At 41.4% G+C, this 16833-nt stretch overlaps 1 protein-coding gene across 19 annotated transcripts in view; it reads right to left on the reverse strand.

The window, feature by feature from the left end:
* Positions 1 to 16833, reverse strand: part of BBX (BBX, HMG-box containing) — a 138196-nt gene that overhangs the window by 50186 nt on the left and 71177 nt on the right. For 14 of the 19 annotated variants that reach the window (XM_017731832.1, XM_017731828.1, XM_017731829.1 and 11 more), the window contains 3 exons: positions 13191 to 13361; positions 11440 to 11682; positions 4830 to 5028 (listed from right to left, as the gene is read on the reverse strand). In XM_017731832.1, the coding sequence (XP_017587321.1) occupies positions 4830 to 5028; positions 11440 to 11682; positions 13191 to 13352 (604 nt within the window). In that variant the 5' untranslated portion in view covers positions 13353 to 13361. The remainder of the gene's footprint in view (positions 1 to 4829; positions 5029 to 11439; positions 11683 to 13190; positions 13362 to 16833) is intronic. The other 5 variants (XM_017731835.1, XM_008631711.2, XM_008631709.2 and 2 more) reach the window with 1 other exon arrangement.

Below are 16833 nucleotides of genomic sequence, written 5' to 3' on the forward strand. Positions count from 1 at the left end.
CAGGCAACCTGCCTGCCTACTTGTTGCCCTGCCAATACAATATATAATTGAGGAATGTAAAATTGAGATATAAATGTTCTTTCTCCAAGTATTTGATACTGACAGCTTTTCCCCTCCGGCCTTCCTGCACCTCAGGAGCTCAGAAAATGACAAGAATTGAAAGCAATAAACTGACTCTGCATTACTCATGGAGTAGCTTTTCCACTCAGAACAGTGGTTGCTCTTCATCACTATGAAGACTAATTGTCTGATTTTGGGGGAATGCCTTGGAAGCAATGCAGGCGCCTGATTTAACAGTGCCATGTAGAGAGAAGAAGACAGACAGTGGCCAAATGTCTCAAATAACAGCCACGATGTGAGTGGAATTTTTTGATCTTTTCAGCTGACATGGGCCAAACCTGTACCTGTAAACCTCCAAACAGTTTAGTGCTACTGATGATCACAGCCCAATTCATGGGAGTACTCATCGATGCTGTTTAATCCAATACCACAGATGCTGCCCAAAGTTTTCCTGCACACAGCATCTCTCACTGACATTCACAAGCTAAGTTTTTTCAATAGTCTTTGAGAAGGGCATTAAATAGAAGCAGAGAAAAACAATGTAAATAAACCAGGCTCATTCACTACCTCATGGATAGAAGAGTGGCTTATTATAAAATAGCATTGAACAGGCATCCTAACTGGCACGTAGCTTCAAACCCAATATCCAACTGGAATTAACTTTTTCCTTCACTGTAATAAATTCATAGAAAGCATGTGGGAGGCTTGGTTTTGTTTAAAAAGTTTGTCTTTTTAAATAAAAAAAGAAAAAAAAATCACCCTTCTATGAAAAGACAAGACACTACCAAAAGTGTAGGATCTAGTAACAAGAAGAGACACACAAAATGTGAAGGGCCAGTAAGTATCTAAGCACAGTTTGTAAGTGAAGCGATCCTGTCAGCAACAGCACTTTTTGCCATCCAAGTAGTTCATCAGAAACCATTCAGTCCTTCAAACCAGAGGACATCAGAGCAATTAGGAAGTGAAAAGTGAACATATATCTTGAAAGATAATGCCTGAGCAAGCAGTTAATTTGGAAGAAGGAGAGACTGGAAGAGATCTCCAGGCTTACCATAAACCTACTGAACCACATATTAAACAGTAAGGCCTTGGCTGGTTGCTTTCTACTTTCTTTACTCCCTTTGGAAGGCGCTTGCAGGATCCAAATCTTCTAAGCATTAAGGGCTTTTTTCCTGTTTTTAGCTTAAACATACTCAGGGCCAGGTAGTACATGGTTTTTCTGGTACTCACATCTTTATGATTAGTAACAGTTTCCCAAAATGGTATCTCCCTTTTCTACATTTAAGGACTCATCCTACTGTTCTTCCACTTATCTTCCTGGTCTAAACAATTCAAGCACATCCATCTCCCTCATTCCAGCCACTCCTAAAGCTCTCCTCTGCAGTTACCCCAGGTGGAGTTCATCTTTCTTGTATTTGGATGACCAGCAGGGCAACCACATCAGATGAGGGGGTTCCTACAAACATTTTGCCTGACCAACTGCAGTATAGAACTTTCTTATGTCCACATCACACTGATGACTCCCAGCAGCTCTTTTGTACTTTATTTTAGCTACCTGTTGGTCCTTTTCCCCCTCCCCAGTTTTGGCCATCTCAAGAATACCCAGTTTAAGACTGTAGAATTCTTGCCCCTTTTCTAAACATCTTCTTGGTAGTTTTGTCTTTCTGCCTTTCAAGTAAGTAGCTTATCATAAGGGGACAAAGATGGAAGTGTGGGTTAGTGTTTTTCTCCCCAAGTAAGCAAATACTTAAACTGTTAATTTAAATAGAAAAATTAAGAGGAAGGAAAAAATGACAGATAAATGGAAAATAAAAGTTTCATGTGATGCTTGAACAACTTGAACACTTATGCTGCAGCTGTAGCAGAGGGTTGATGCTTAGATGTCTGCTCATGATAAAAACAAAAATCCTTCCATTAAGGTTTCCAATTACAAAATAACTTCACCTAAGGGAAGACAAAATGTACATATCCAAACACTGCCATATGCTTGTAGTGCCTTCTCAGCACAATAATGTTTCTCTTCTGGCACTAGGAGCTTACTGGTATCAAGAAGAATTTAAAGGGGTATTCTACAGAATTTATTCTTAAATCAACAGTACTGGGAAAATAGCACACACATTTGACTTGCAGAATGGGAGGCGATTCGTGACTTTCTCAACAGCTTTTAATATTGATGAAACTTAAAACCATCTCTCTGTTTAGAAATGACATACTTTGTTAGTACTGGGCTGGTTACAGACTCAGCAGGCTGGCTTGTTCATCATTGCCATTTCTCAGTCAGAGGAAACAACGAACTGAGGAAGTACTAAGTAGGAAGAAGGCCAGCAGGAACCAGCTTCAACTAACTTTTACCTGGGTGCCTAATTAAGCTCCTTCCTGAAAAACAAAAACTGCGTTTCTATAGGAATATAGCCTACTCTAGAAGAGTCTTTCTTCCACCCTTTGCCTCACTAAAAAGAATTTTGGCATGGATGGTTTTCTTCTGAAGCAAAAATATGCAAGTACTGGGAATATCGCACACTTGTATGGCAAAGCTGTTGCAAACAGCAGTTGTCTTTGCCCTACACCCTGCACAGGTGGGCCATGTCATGAGAAAAACATGCTCAGTTACAGCTTCCAGGCTGGATGACCAAGGACACCACTAGTGGGTCTGCAGATCAGAAGCCCAATGTTGGTGCCACACCTCACCTTCTTGACATAATGGTAGGTCAGCATGAGAGACTTAAATGTGGGATGGTTATTCTTGTAAAGCCAAAAAATAGAGGACAGAAACAGCCTGTGTGGAACTGAAAAAAACAAAGTAAGATCTTGCTCTCTACATATCAGATTATCCAAAATAAAATGTAATATACAAAAAGCAATCAAGCCACAATTAGCAACAACCCACAAATGAAACAGATTTCCTGGCATGATTCTGGACTCATATAAACCCTGTCCTGAGGAAGTTACCTGCCTTGAAGATACAAGAGAATCAGTGGTATTTCAAAGGTAGGAGTGTTTTTGAGGTGGTTCAGCTACATTTCAGTTCATTAGCTAGTATACAGCCTGGATTTTAAAGAGATTGTACTGGGTAGAAGAGTGAAAGTTGAATTGAACTATCATGTGAAGTCAAGCGGAGAGGAGCACAGTAAACATCATTTAGCACAAACTGGTATATAGTTGACAAAGCAGTAATCCATTTGGCATGGCACACTTGCCATGATGTGGATGCTGCTAACATCTCTGTCAGAAGCTGTCATCATTTTTATGAACTATTCTTATACCCAAGATATTGCCAGCCTCCACTGGCATGAGGACTGGAGCAAGATCCTTATGAATTACTATGCTCATTTACTCACCCTGCAGAAAAAAAAAAAAAAACGATCACAGGTAGCACAAAAGGACTTTCTTCAGAAATGAAAGGCTCTATAGATAAAACAATGGATTAGTTTCTAATTAATTCTTAATTTCTCTGTCCCCTACTCTGACAGGTGCTGATTCAAGACCTCTGTACTCAAAAACTTGACATTAGGATAGCCCAGCGGGAGCACTGGGGGCTGAATGAGAAGCAGATTAAGGCTTGTTACTTGTTCTTTGTGTTAAATCAACAAATATTTAAGGAGCATAGAAATGACTCCTCTAAAAGCAAAAGCAGAATGGTCTGAAGGGGCTTGTGAGTTTTGGAACTGGTCTCCTATATACTGGAACTATGCAGCACGAAAAACTTTTATTTTGATCACATTTCACAGTTCCTGAAGAGCCAGAAGGAATTTCATTACAGGAATTTTCATACCACTATACTAAGGTATACATGCCTCTTTATCCCTTTTCATCCTTTTACACTTGTTCCATAAAACCATTTTCTACTCTCCAGCTCTCTCTAAGCAGGAAAGTCCTATCTGCTACACACCTGTCATAAACCAGGTAGGATATGACAAAAAAAAAAAAAAAAAAAGAATGTTCCTATTTTTATAAATATTGATGCATCTGAAACTTTAAACAAGGAAAAAAAAAAGGAAAAAAAGGGAAAAAGGAATGTCAAGGAAAAAATTTTTCTTCTACCTTACTGTTAGGTTCCTAAGGTGCCAGTATTTAACATTATTGTCCCTGTATTTCAAGGTCATGATTACAACAGTCCTGCTATTTATGGATTATCAGTGAGAGATTATCTGCTTTTCACCAGTTCAGATACTCCACCTACACTTCTTCACATACTTCTTTTTTTTCTTCAAATGTTGAGAAGTTTAGAATTCGCTTCTCCAAGACATAATGGGCAAAAGAGAACATTTAAGTGCAATTACATTATGCTTCCTTTGATTTAAATACAGAAAAGTTAACCCCACTGGTACATTAATCTACAAGAATATTAACATATCCAACTTCAGAGACACCACCAAAATTATTTTTGCAAACAGTAAATTACTGAACAGAGTAAGCTTTTTATGACAGAAAAACAGAATGCACACAATCAGTACTTTCCTTTTTGACCAGAGAATGAAAGTCTCTAACAGCAGATAAGCTGGAATCAAAAATCTATCAAATCTGGGCCCTACGTGGGGTATGAGTTAGCATGCCTCATATCTGGACTTGACTCCGGAAAATAAATCATGCACTATGGAAGATTTTAGAATGTTGTTACACAGAGGTTTAACTACAGTTTTGGAAACTTAATCTGGGACACTACAGTACCATGTGCAGTAAAGAAAACTGGTATCCCAGTGCAATTTCAATACCACATCCCCAGACAAAATGAGGATGCTACAGCTGAGTAACATGGACGGAAATCTCACCTGCCATCCCAAAGTTAAGTTGTGGCATTTCTTCACTTTTGGTTACTTTCCTTGGGCTCGGTAAGTCTTTTGCAGACTCTGATGCAATGGCCCATAGCTTTTTCCTGTTTGTAACACTGGATGCCTGGGTTTTCACAGGTTTGTTGGTTGTGGGGCACCACTTGTACCCTGGGTTTGCTTTCATAAATGCATCCTTGTACTAGAAAAGAAAACAAAAATTACCATTCATGACAATATACTCTAAACAGGGCAACACAGAACACTGCATGTAAGAGGATTTAATACAGTAACTAATCCTTAAGTACCTTGATTTTTTAACAGTTTAATCACATGCTTAGAGTTCAACCACCAACACAATTTGCTAAGAAGAAATATTAAGATAAGTAGAATTGTATCAAAAGAAGTGGGTTTTCTCTTTCCTCTCCTGAGGGTCTATTACCCAGAGCAGGCTGAAGTTCTGATCCTGCAAACTGCTTCCCAGCACTTGTATGCACACGCTCTGAGAAACAGATACTTGAATTCTTTTGCAGGTTTACCTTCTAGTTTGAATTAAAAACACACATTTAGCAGTAAGCGTAGTATGATGCCTTACCTTGCACTCATTCTTCTCTAATAGTTCTGTATTTTAGAATATTTGAGTATATGCTTTCCCAAACCAGGCAGCGAAAACAAATCACAACCAATATAATGTCATATTCAGTGTCTTGTGATACACCATCCCAATGCTCCTTCCGAAACGTACCATGCTGTATGGCTGCATAAGACAAACTGTGACCATTTAAAACATTCTTTGGCCTTGAGCACCCAAGCACACATCTCAGTTGTTTGCTGTGTTCTTGGTATGAGGCAGCAAAACAAAGGAAGCCAAACTACACATGGGGGGATGGGGGAAAGGGTCTGGATCCCACAGTTTGGAGGATGGGGGAAAGGACCAGGATCTATTTTATTCACAAAACAAACCACCACCGTTTTCCAAGAATCTTACTGCCCACATTTAACCAAGATTTTTGAATGTTAACAGTAACAGAAAGACTGCGTTTCAGTATTTTACATGTGTTGCTATGCAAGGTTGAGAACTGGCAAATCAGAGGAACATGCCACACATTCCAGCTGCAGATGTTTGCCTAACAACTGATAGGGGTGTACAGAACTTGCTGCTGCGGGAGCCTACCCAGCAAGTACCAGTGCTCACCACAGGGAGAAGGAACCCAACACCCCTTTACAGCTGGGTAGCTCTCAATGGCAGCAAACAACCAAAAGAGCAGTTTTGTGCTTGGAAGTACGTGGCAGGGCAGACGCAGGAAGTTTGTTCTGTGATTACATGTTCCCCACCCACACAGCTGTCATCAGTCCCAGTCATGGCACAGAGAAGCACCTATGTTTCATGCACATGCATGCACAGAAATACAGAGAGGAAAAAAAGTCTCTTGGGCATCAAATACAGAAACAGCACTGAAAGCCTTGTCCTCTGCTAGAGCCACTACGGTGTTTTCCCAGCTCAACAGTCTGCCTTGTGGCAGGGTCACCATCACATGTGCATTGCTTTCTTTCATTTCCATCTTCCCCTTCTGAGCTGGCACTTGCTACCTCCAGACCATAGCACAGATAAAAACGTTTCGGTTTACAAGAAACACAGCACTGCGTGAACCCTGCTGTGTGAAGTCCTGTATTTATAGAAATGGCTATAAATAATAAAAATCTGCAGGGATCGCTGACCCACATACACACTGTATTTTCTGAATAGGGTGTATGTATTAAATCTGCAAAGGAAGGACTGCGACACCGCTCACCTCACTCCTTTTCCTTTTCCCTCAGTTTGCTTTGGGAGCTCAACAGACCACAAAAATAGCCTGGTGGAGGGAAGGGATAGGAAGGGGAGGGTAAGGGAAGAGGAGGAAAGGAAATACACGACGAAGCAGCTTTGCCTTCCATTGTTAAAGCCACAGCCCACTCACAAATCATGTTTCCAGCCTGCAGAGTGAAAAGCACAGAGTCGCTAGCAATGAGCTACATAAGCTCTTCATATCAGCAATGCTGCTTTGAGTAATTGAATTATTCTACTGAGTAATCTGACAAGCCGACAGGCTGCCCATCAAAAGAGAACCAGAATGCATGCCATTTGTGAGATGAGGCTGCAATAAGCTTTTAATCAGTTTTCAACAAGAGCAATTCAAGTGAGCTGCATTAATGTCTTTTTTTTCTCTGCAAAGCCAAGAAGTGAACATTAACTGCAGTTTCTGAAGGGAAGGGAGCAAACCGAGGGAGGACAACTCATTGGAACAGTTCAGTTTCAACACATAAGATAAAGGAAAAGAAAATTTAAGAAGTTAAACAATGGCCAAGAAGTACTTTTTATAAATGCATACAGAGGCCTGATCCAAATCTCAAAAAGCCTTTCATTATTGATTTTTGTGACTACTAGACCAAGGCCTAAAAAAAACAGATACATTTTGCTTACCAGGTCATGAGAAAGTAACTTAACTGAGCTACACAGTAACAAGAAAAGGTCAAAGACAATAGTGGAGTTTATTGTTTTCCTCCCTTTGACCAACTGTGCAATAAAGCAACTTAACACAGCCAGTCTAAGCAGATGTCTAAAACTGATTTTAAAAAGCCCAAAACACAGGCAAACCAAACCAACCAAAGAAAACCACAAAAAACCCAACCCAAACATAAGTACCTAACCTGGAATGCAAAGACACCACCTTGCTTTCCACAACAAATGGCAGAGACTGCCTGGCAGGGTCATGTCCCAAAGTTCCAGGTAAGAAATAGAACAAGATGTGTCTGTGGGACTGGTCCGATGCCTTATTTCTGTTTTGTGAAAGCCTGGAGAATGTTGTGTTATGCAGCAGGACCGGTGCCACTTCAGAACTGACGTTAAAACTCCCCGAGTTGCTTTCATCACCAAATAAAAAAAGATTGGCTTTCTCTAGTTGTGGTAGGAACAGCAGCTCACAAGTGGATTCCAGCTACACCTCAGGCTAGCTGTTAGCACGTGCTTAACTTTAAATGTATGCTATTAAATGTCACATGAATTCCAGAGATCTAACATTAAAAACAAATTCCCCAGAAAATACAACACTCCATTTTTCACTCCTGAAGGATGCAGGGCTCGCATTACACATGTTACAGTCCATACGTCAGCCAGTGGACTTGCCAAACTCCAGCCAGCAAGCTGGAGACATTTGTCCCCTCCTACCCTGAGGCAGCTGCCAAAGCAGTGGCACCACAAGGCCAGCAAGTTCCCAGTCTGGCTGACTGGACGTGAGGCAACACTGGCTGAGGACCAGCTGGGAGAAGTGTTCAGCTCGGCCACTGAATGGCAGCAGAACCACACAGTAAGTGAGGTTGGAAAAGACCTCTGAGATCAAGTCCAACCTATGGACCAACACACCTTACCAACTACACCATGGCACATCAGTCTTTCCTTAAACACCTCCAGGGATGCTGACTCCACCACCTCAAGGGTCAGTCCACTCCAATGTCTAATCACATTTATCAGGCTGCTCCCTACAGGACACAATCCTGACTGCCTGGATCTTGCTGATGCAAAGATGTATTTAAAAATGAAGTGTCTTCTAGCAAGGGAATTGAACAATATCAACCTCGCCAGATACTTTCTAAAACAGCTGAACACTCCCAGTAAATCCTGTAAGAGTTAACAGAAGAACACTACCCTTATTACTGAAGCAAATAAAAATGCTGGTGCATATTTATGAGTGGCCAGATTAATTTCCCTCAGTGAAGGAAAATGCTAAAAAGTACAGCAACACTTCTGGTTCCTCTTTGAGTATCTATCAGCTACAGGGCTTATATCCTAGGCAGGGAAACTTTCAGATTTAAGCTGATCTAGGAACTCTGCAGGATAGAAATAGAAAGCCTACTCATAAAGGTAACACCAGCAAAAGCAGACATCAAGCTCTGCAGGTGCAGCACCAGGTCTCCAGGGCAGTTGTTGCTACAAGAGACCATAAACCACAAGACTGAAAATAGAGGGAGTGTGGGGCCAGTTTTTCCAGATAATTAAAGCACCCCAAGGTGCAGACAGGTACATAATGGGATTTTCCAAAGTGCCTGAATGAACTAGAAACCTGATGAGCCTCTCAGTGGGAGTCAGGGACATATGTCCAGTCTACTAGGGAACTTCTCATAATTCCAGTTGGCAAAAAGTTTGGGTGCCTCACTATCCTCCAAAATGCCAGATCTTGCATACAGCTAGACATATGTAAATAAATAAACAAGTGCATTGACATGCATACTGCTGAGATAAAATCACTGCTAGTAGTAAGCAGGTAAGAAACTGAAAGCTTCTTGCATGGCACATGACCAAACCCAAATGATTTTGGAAGCTACAGCAACGAGTAGTAAAAAACATTCTAGAGACCGTAGAAGAACAGGGACTGTAGCCACTGCAGGAGAGACCACTTCTGTAAGGCCTACCCTTTCTCTCTGAAAGAGTGATCTGGACGCCCAGGGTATACAATATGGAGAGCAGACATGATAGAGCGTCCTCTGGGAGATGTGTTTCCTGCCAGGACAGTGGCTAGAGGCTGCCCAGTGAAATATGAAGTCAAAGGACACTGAAAAGCTATATTTAAGTAACAGAAGATTACTCACTTTATCTTAAACCTCAGCGAGCTTATATAGGTACTCAAACAGATCATTGGTGCAATGGCATTTTTATCTTCCAAAGGCATTCACCTTCTTGATTTTTAAATAAATTCTCTTTAGGAAAAAGAAGAATGCCAACAACAGTTCTCACTACAGTTTGCATTAACCTCTTTTTGGCAGTCCCAGCAGTAAGCCTACCTACAGTGAACCTGTGCAACCTGCTGTAGGTGAATCTGCTTGAGTAGTGGGTTGGATTAGATGATCTCCCCAGAGGCTCCTTCCAACCCCATCATTCTGTGGTTCTGTGAAAAGCAAGTGCTACAATAAAACGATCAATCCACACACAGAGAATAGGCTTGTTGGTGAAGAAGGCCCAAATATATTCAACAGCACATTATAGCTGCTAATTATTGCTGTAACATACACTGTTTAAAGAATAAAAATTACACACTATCTCTCTTCTACACATTCTTAGAACTACTTATGATGATGTAAACTCCTTAGATTTATTGTTCTGCTTTGACGTTGAATATACAATTTGTTCTTCATGCCAAAAAAAAAATCACTACAGGAACAATGATTTCTATAACAATATGATTAATAGTTTCAGATCTGTCACTTCATACAGAAGTTCTGCAATTATTTTCCTTCTTAATGAACAAGTTGCCTTCAGCAAGACAAAAGGCTAAGAAAAACAGTCACACTGGGTTTGTTTCTTCCAAAAATCATTTCATTGTTCTCATCTTTCCTTCTTCTGCATCTGTACTGAACCTTCTAATTGCCCTTTCCCCACACATTTAGAGAAGTATCACTAACTTGTAAACGGCAATGCAGAACAAAACTGGAATGGCTGGACAAAGCTGAGACTCAAACGTTTGAATACTGTGCCACAGAGGAGGAACTACAGAGGTACTACAGACCCTGCTTCAGAAAGGACCTGCCATGCTAAACACTTTGTTTATCCTGTGGGCCTTTCCACTCTCACACAATCTACTGAACAGACAGACCTTAGATCGTGTTAATGGTAGCAGACACCTTGAGTTTGCAGGGCAGGCATGGATAATAGTTTTCCCAACTGTTTCACAGCTATCTGCACTTCCCACAGTGTGCTACCATACTCAACAAAAGAGAGAGATGTTTTTCCTTCTCACTGGTGTTCCATTAGTTATTAAGATTGAATTCAAAGGTTACCCGCAATCTGTATCATACAGGTAATCATGGGGATCAGTTCTGGGGTCAGGTTATCCGCCTAAGTAATTGGCTGTGTCCTTCTCACTCTACTATCAATAACCATAGCCTTCTTGGCAACAGCTTATCAAGAAAGCTATTTCTTAAAAATGCTCATTTAAATTTTAAGTTGACATACAGATACTTTGTGAAATACAGGGATAAATCTCCTTTCCTTGCTCCCAGTTAACAGACTCTGATTAAGCACTGCTCTTTGATCTGGTATTGGACTCACCAAATCTTGCTGTATCAGAAAGTGGTTAATGGGGAATGTACTTCAAGAAACACTAGTAATTTTTTAATTCTTTAGCATCAAAGGCAAAAAGGGACTAAATTTCTTGACTGTGCCTTTGGTTTAGTCCACCTGTATTACAGTAGCTGGCATCACTGGTATCAAATGCACAGCCAAGTATCACTAGTCAGCTGACACTGAACTGTATGTTATTGTTTACAATGGCCACTATCCTTATGCTAATGCTTGTACTGCAGAAATTATCAGGCGATACAATCACAAAGTGCATATATTTACAGCAATGACTACTGGAGCCAGGTTAGTTTGTGTACACAGACCAACTGCTTTTTATGCTGGTCCAAAGGATCAAGTGAATTAAAGCAAGAACAGCAGCTGCTCTGGGCACCATAATCCCACTGGTGAAGCTGAGGAACGGAGGGAAGAGAAAGATCCCACAGAAAACATTTAATACACAGAGAAAAAGAAGACAAATATGTAGTGAACTCCCTTTACATCCACCATTCAGAGAGAACATACCTCCTTGGCCATGTCAGTGTATTTCTGTTTTTCTTTTGGATCTAGAACAGACCACCAATCTGCCAAGATCTTGGTTGCGCCACGATTATCGAGGCGAGGGTGTTCTTTCCGCACAAGAGAGCGGTGGCGTTTGCAGAACAAGAGAAATGCATTCATTGGTCGGCGAGCTCGTTGCTCTGAGGACTCGTCATCTTCAGTCTCATCAGCATCCTGCTCTAAACCATCAGGGCCAAGGAGCGGCACCTGGCAGAACCGAAAGGGAAGGGGTGTAAGCTCAGTTATCCGCGCTTTGCACAAAGACAGACTGTGTGCGCTGCATGGGAGTGAGGGAGAGGCACATGGATGCACACAGCTGTCTCCAAAGGCCATCTGTTCCATCCAGACAGTGCAGAGTTCTACATCAAACCTCCTCACCTGACAGTCCAAGGTTTGTTCATGCTCTCTGCAAGACTTAACACCGACTTCCAAGTGGAACAATTTCTAAGCTGAGGACCATTCTCTAGTAACAGTGCTAAAGGGGCTGGAGGGAGGAGATCCTTCCTACCCCCTTCTGACAACCTAGAAATCGCCTTAGTGATTGGACTTTGATTATTCGTGTTTGCAACTACAGAGCACACAAGGAGGAACAGGTAACAGTTTGTTAGTTTGTCAGCTCTTTCCCCATCTCCTGCTGGTCACTGCTCAGCCTGTCAGCAGCACAGCAGTGCAGCCACCACACAGCTGCCCAGCAGAGGCAGAGGGCAAATCTCAACAGAATACACTGCAAAATGTGCTCTCTCCACTTACAGGCCAGTGTACCATTCCTACAAGGGACGAGCCACAGAACTTATTGCATGAGACAGAAAACCACCTTCTACCTAACTGCGACGCTACTGTTTTATACCCACGTTGTGAAAGGGCCTGTAAGGTCAACAGAAAGCACCATCAGAGAATCAGACTCATCCTTGTCAAGGTCACCCTCTCTTATCAGTGTGTGGCTCAAGGCAGTCTCGTCAGCACTGACCTTCCCATTCCTGCCTTAGGAAAGCACCAAGGAGATACAGATATGAATGCTATCCACATGATGGAATCATCACATCTGCATAAACAATTCCCACTTCTTGTTATGGAGAATGAGTCTAACTGTAAAAGTGTGAGGTGCCACATGGCAGGGTCCTCATGAAAAAAGGGTTAAGGTCAGAGGCACTGAACAGTACCAAAATACCAAGTGTCAAACCAGAGACAGATTACCTCAGCTGTGCAGTCAGTACTCTGGAGGATAACTTGAATTTCACATGCAAAGATAGTAAAAATTGTTTACAGCTTTTTCCTTCTTTTTCCCTTTTAAATCTTTGTAGTTTTTTATCTTTAGAAAAGAAGAAGGAAAACTTTTAGTTTGGTATGCCCTTCAGAGCCACTAGAAGCAGACACCAAGCACAAACCAACCTCATGTCTAAAATAAGCAATTAAAAAAAAAGCACATCAAAAACCCACTTTGAGCAATCAAGATTAGGATGTGCAACACATTATTAAAACAGAGCAGATAAAACTATCACAGTTTGTGTGAATTTGTCCACTATTTTGAAGGAATGATTGACAATTCACTTTCTTGTGTCACTACCTGCCTCTACAGCCGTACAGGCACCGCATCACTTTTTATTGGCTGTGCTTCTTCACAAAAGAGAACGAGACAACACAAAATAAAAACCACAGCTAGGGAGAATCCGATCCACCGTTAACCATCTATGGTCAAAGCATCCAGTTAAATATACCTTATCAATATCTTCCTCCTCTTCTTCCTCTTCTTCCTCTTCAGAGAAGTCAAGGAGTTTCTTGGCAAGCAGGGGATGCCACTGAAGACACTTCCTTTTCGGTCGCTTCCCAGTTCCTTCACCTTCTGTTGAGTGATCCTTATTCCTACTACTGCCTTTCATTACTGTGACCTGTCATGCAAAAATATTGATAAATTCACAATAAACCCATAGGCATAATTGACCATCAAACCAGTGACAAATATATGAGGAACTAATCCAAGACTCTCCGAAGTTTCTGGCAAGGTATTAGGCAGAGACTTATTCCAATTATCAACATAAGCATGGATGTATTTTATGCAATCTTAACACTTCCACGTAATGCCTAGAGTAACTAGCAATACACAATTTAAGAGCATGAAGTAAGGATGCCAGCTAGTCCAGCTCTCAAATGTGCTCCTGTCTGAAGGACAGCAGACAAGCCCTTCACTAGCCAAGTGAGTGAGAGACTCCACAGCTCTCCCACACCTATATCCACTACAGCTTTTCATATTTTGACACTGAAAATGTCAATGTCAGGATATCCCTCTTTATCACAGTGGAACATATCACCAGCCACTCAGGTGTTAATCATGCACTTACATGCACCAATGTTGATACAGAGCCCCATGATACTATGAGCTAGGATTTGTCCAGTGCCATTAAAAGGTGCAACAGGGAAATCTGAGATCCTAAGAGAAGTGAAGTTTAATACACAGATTTGAAGTAAACAATCAGAGGTAGTTATGCTGACATTTCCAAAGTACTGCACAGGAAACAAAAACCATGTGCTGAGCCAAATGCATGCAGAAGACAAATCACATTTACTTGTGTGTGCATCCTTACCTAAAAACTACCTCAGAAATATCTCTTAGTAAAAAACATGCTTACCACATCCCATGTATTTAAGGGTTGACTTCAGATTTGTCCCTCAGCCACTCAACTAAGGGACAAATAAATATATAAAGAAATAAAACCAGCACATCACATCCAAATACTAAAGCGCACAGCAAGTAAGTGCTGCTGGCACATAGTCTGGTCCCTTGTAGCTTTCTGTTAGTATTGTGTAATATCAGGAGCATGGCTAGCTTTCCAAGAACACAACACAAACATCAAAACAAACCGAACCTGGAGAGTGGTCAGCCAGCTACACCTTTATAAAGCAAATAAATTTGATGAAGTCTCACAGGGGTTTCCCACCAGCAGGACAGAACAGCTGCACTAAGCCCTGGTCCCATAGGCAAAGCCAGAAGGAGCTGTGTTGCTGACTCTCAGGAAAAGGGCATGGAAAGAATCAAACCTTGTAACTGCAAGGCCACCGTGCATTTTAGGAAGCTGCTTTCTCTAAGATGCCTGGTACAAGGCTAATGTTTCAGCCTACAGCGCCAGAAGAGGAAGTTGCCACACTTGGGACTTAGACCAGCTGCCCGAGCCATTGTGCCACCTCTGGGGCAAATACCCCACAAGAACTATCTCACACAGCTCCAGCCACACTCCTACATTTAGTGAGTGCTAATTCTGGTTTTGGATGATCTCTTCCAGGTGTTTCTTGTTGGTTAACTCACTGGCATTTTGGCAATGTGCCCTTGTTAGCACCAGAAACATGCATAAGCAGCTGCTTCCTCTGCAGACTCCAACAGTGCAGAAAGCTGAAGGACCTTCAGACACTGCCTGCTGGAGGAACAACTGAAGCCTGAAGCAAGGAGATTCAGAAATTTTAACCTACATTTTAAAATGGCATTTTCCTGGATGTATGTGGAAGTTTGTTAGCTCCTCCCCACTTGTCAGCACCACCCGCCCCCCGGACTAATTAACAAAGCCCTGTAACTTTGTAGTAACTTTGTCCCATTACATACTTTGCTATCCACATAATGCCATTTCTACCTGGAAGACATTTAAACTTTGATTTCATATCACCTGCTCTTCTGTTCATTTTCTGTAACCAACTCCTGTAGGTTACAGGGAGTTTTATACAGCACATAACCATGCACCATTTCACCTAAATCTTCGTCCGTTACTTCCAAAGCAGATCCAAAAACACAAACCACTTTGGTTTAAAAAAAACATTCAAGTGTGGAAAATTAAGCCACAATCCAGTTTCATAAAATGTATGTTTGAAATTGTTTTTATCCCACTGTGACCTCTGCCATTTACCACACTGCACTGTGCTCTCCATCTGTCTCTCTTCCTAAAGTGCTGAACCACCATTTGCTTTTGTTTGGGGTATTTTCAGACACAAATCAACAAAGCTGAGTTAATGTTCAAGCAGGAACTTCAGCTCCCGTGGGTAGCAGAGATTCGTTCAGAGATTGCTAAGTGATACAGATCTGCCTATTACTGTAGTCAATAAAGCATGTGGCCTATTTCTGAGCAGGATAAATACGCTACAAGTACAATGGGGAGAGCTACTCCAGCCTTACCACTCATTCGTGTACATGAGCTAATCATATGGTTTCTGTCTGCAGTCAGTCCTAGGTATGATGAGTACTACTAGTAGCCTTCTACCTTGTTAGTGTGAAACTAAATTAATGTTTTGAGAAGTGCTCCATGATCCTCCTTTACAAAGTTCAGCTGAAGTCTCAGAGCTATTTCAACAACAGCACTGCCTTTAGCTGGCAGTTCTCTGCCTGCTGCCCTTAAAAGAATGAGCAAGGGAAGACTTCACAGGACTTAGATGATCCCACCATGTATTTTACATGTGCTCTCCATCATCCCTGAGGCCCTGCTATGCTATGCTATGCTGCTATGCTCTATGCTGAGTTTGGCAAGGCAGCACAGAGCCAGGCACCAGTCACCTGGCAAATCCCAAAAGGGCTCTCAGTACCTTACACATCGGCACCACAGCTGAGCTCACAAATAATTTTTGTTTTCCATGCACGAAGGCTAGGTATTAAACACTCACCACTAAAATAAATTAATCAAAGCTCATCACACATTAGTGCTAAAATAAAAATGTATGTTCAGTTTCAGGAATTCACGGGATGTTCATTAGGTTGTTTTTTTAAATTGTGAACCATTTTATGACACAGAGTAAGTCAGATCCTGGCTGTCATACAAGCACCATTTACTACAGAAAAACACGAAGTCATTCTTTGCTTCTGCTTCGAAGTGAATCTTTGCAATCAACAACAAAAACCCTCCTGATTTTGATCCCACTGATGGAAGGACTGAGGCCACAGACTTCAAACTTTACGTTTACAGCATGGCCTGGAAGTCCCTCACTTCTAAGTATGTCAAGCTATATACTCTATCCTCTATGCCTGCTCTTCTTTTCTATGAAATAGGGGGTCATTCATAACATGAACACATAAAATTATTTCCTTCCCCTTAAGCATGGGTCACATTCTATTTTTAAATACTTTTGTGTTTCATAATCCTTTTCCCCCATTTTTACTTATTCAGGTCCCTATACGTTTTGACCTACATTTCAGAGACTTTCTTTGGTGTGCACTTTTTGCTGATGCCCCTCTCAGTCAAACACAGGACTGGCATAATGAAAAACGTTCTAAGTCTCTATTATATCACATGGGACTTTTCCTCTTAAAAAATGGATGCCAACATAGTGTGGTAAACTTGTTTTCCTCTGGATTGTTTCATCTTCTATTTTACTACCCCCCGCCCCCCC

The sequence above is a fragment of the Corvus brachyrhynchos genome, unplaced genomic scaffold, assembly GCF_000691975.1.
Source record: "Corvus brachyrhynchos isolate BGI_N302 unplaced genomic scaffold, ASM69197v1 scaffold3, whole genome shotgun sequence".
Taxonomy (NCBI): Eukaryota; Metazoa; Chordata; class Aves; order Passeriformes; family Corvidae; genus Corvus; species Corvus brachyrhynchos.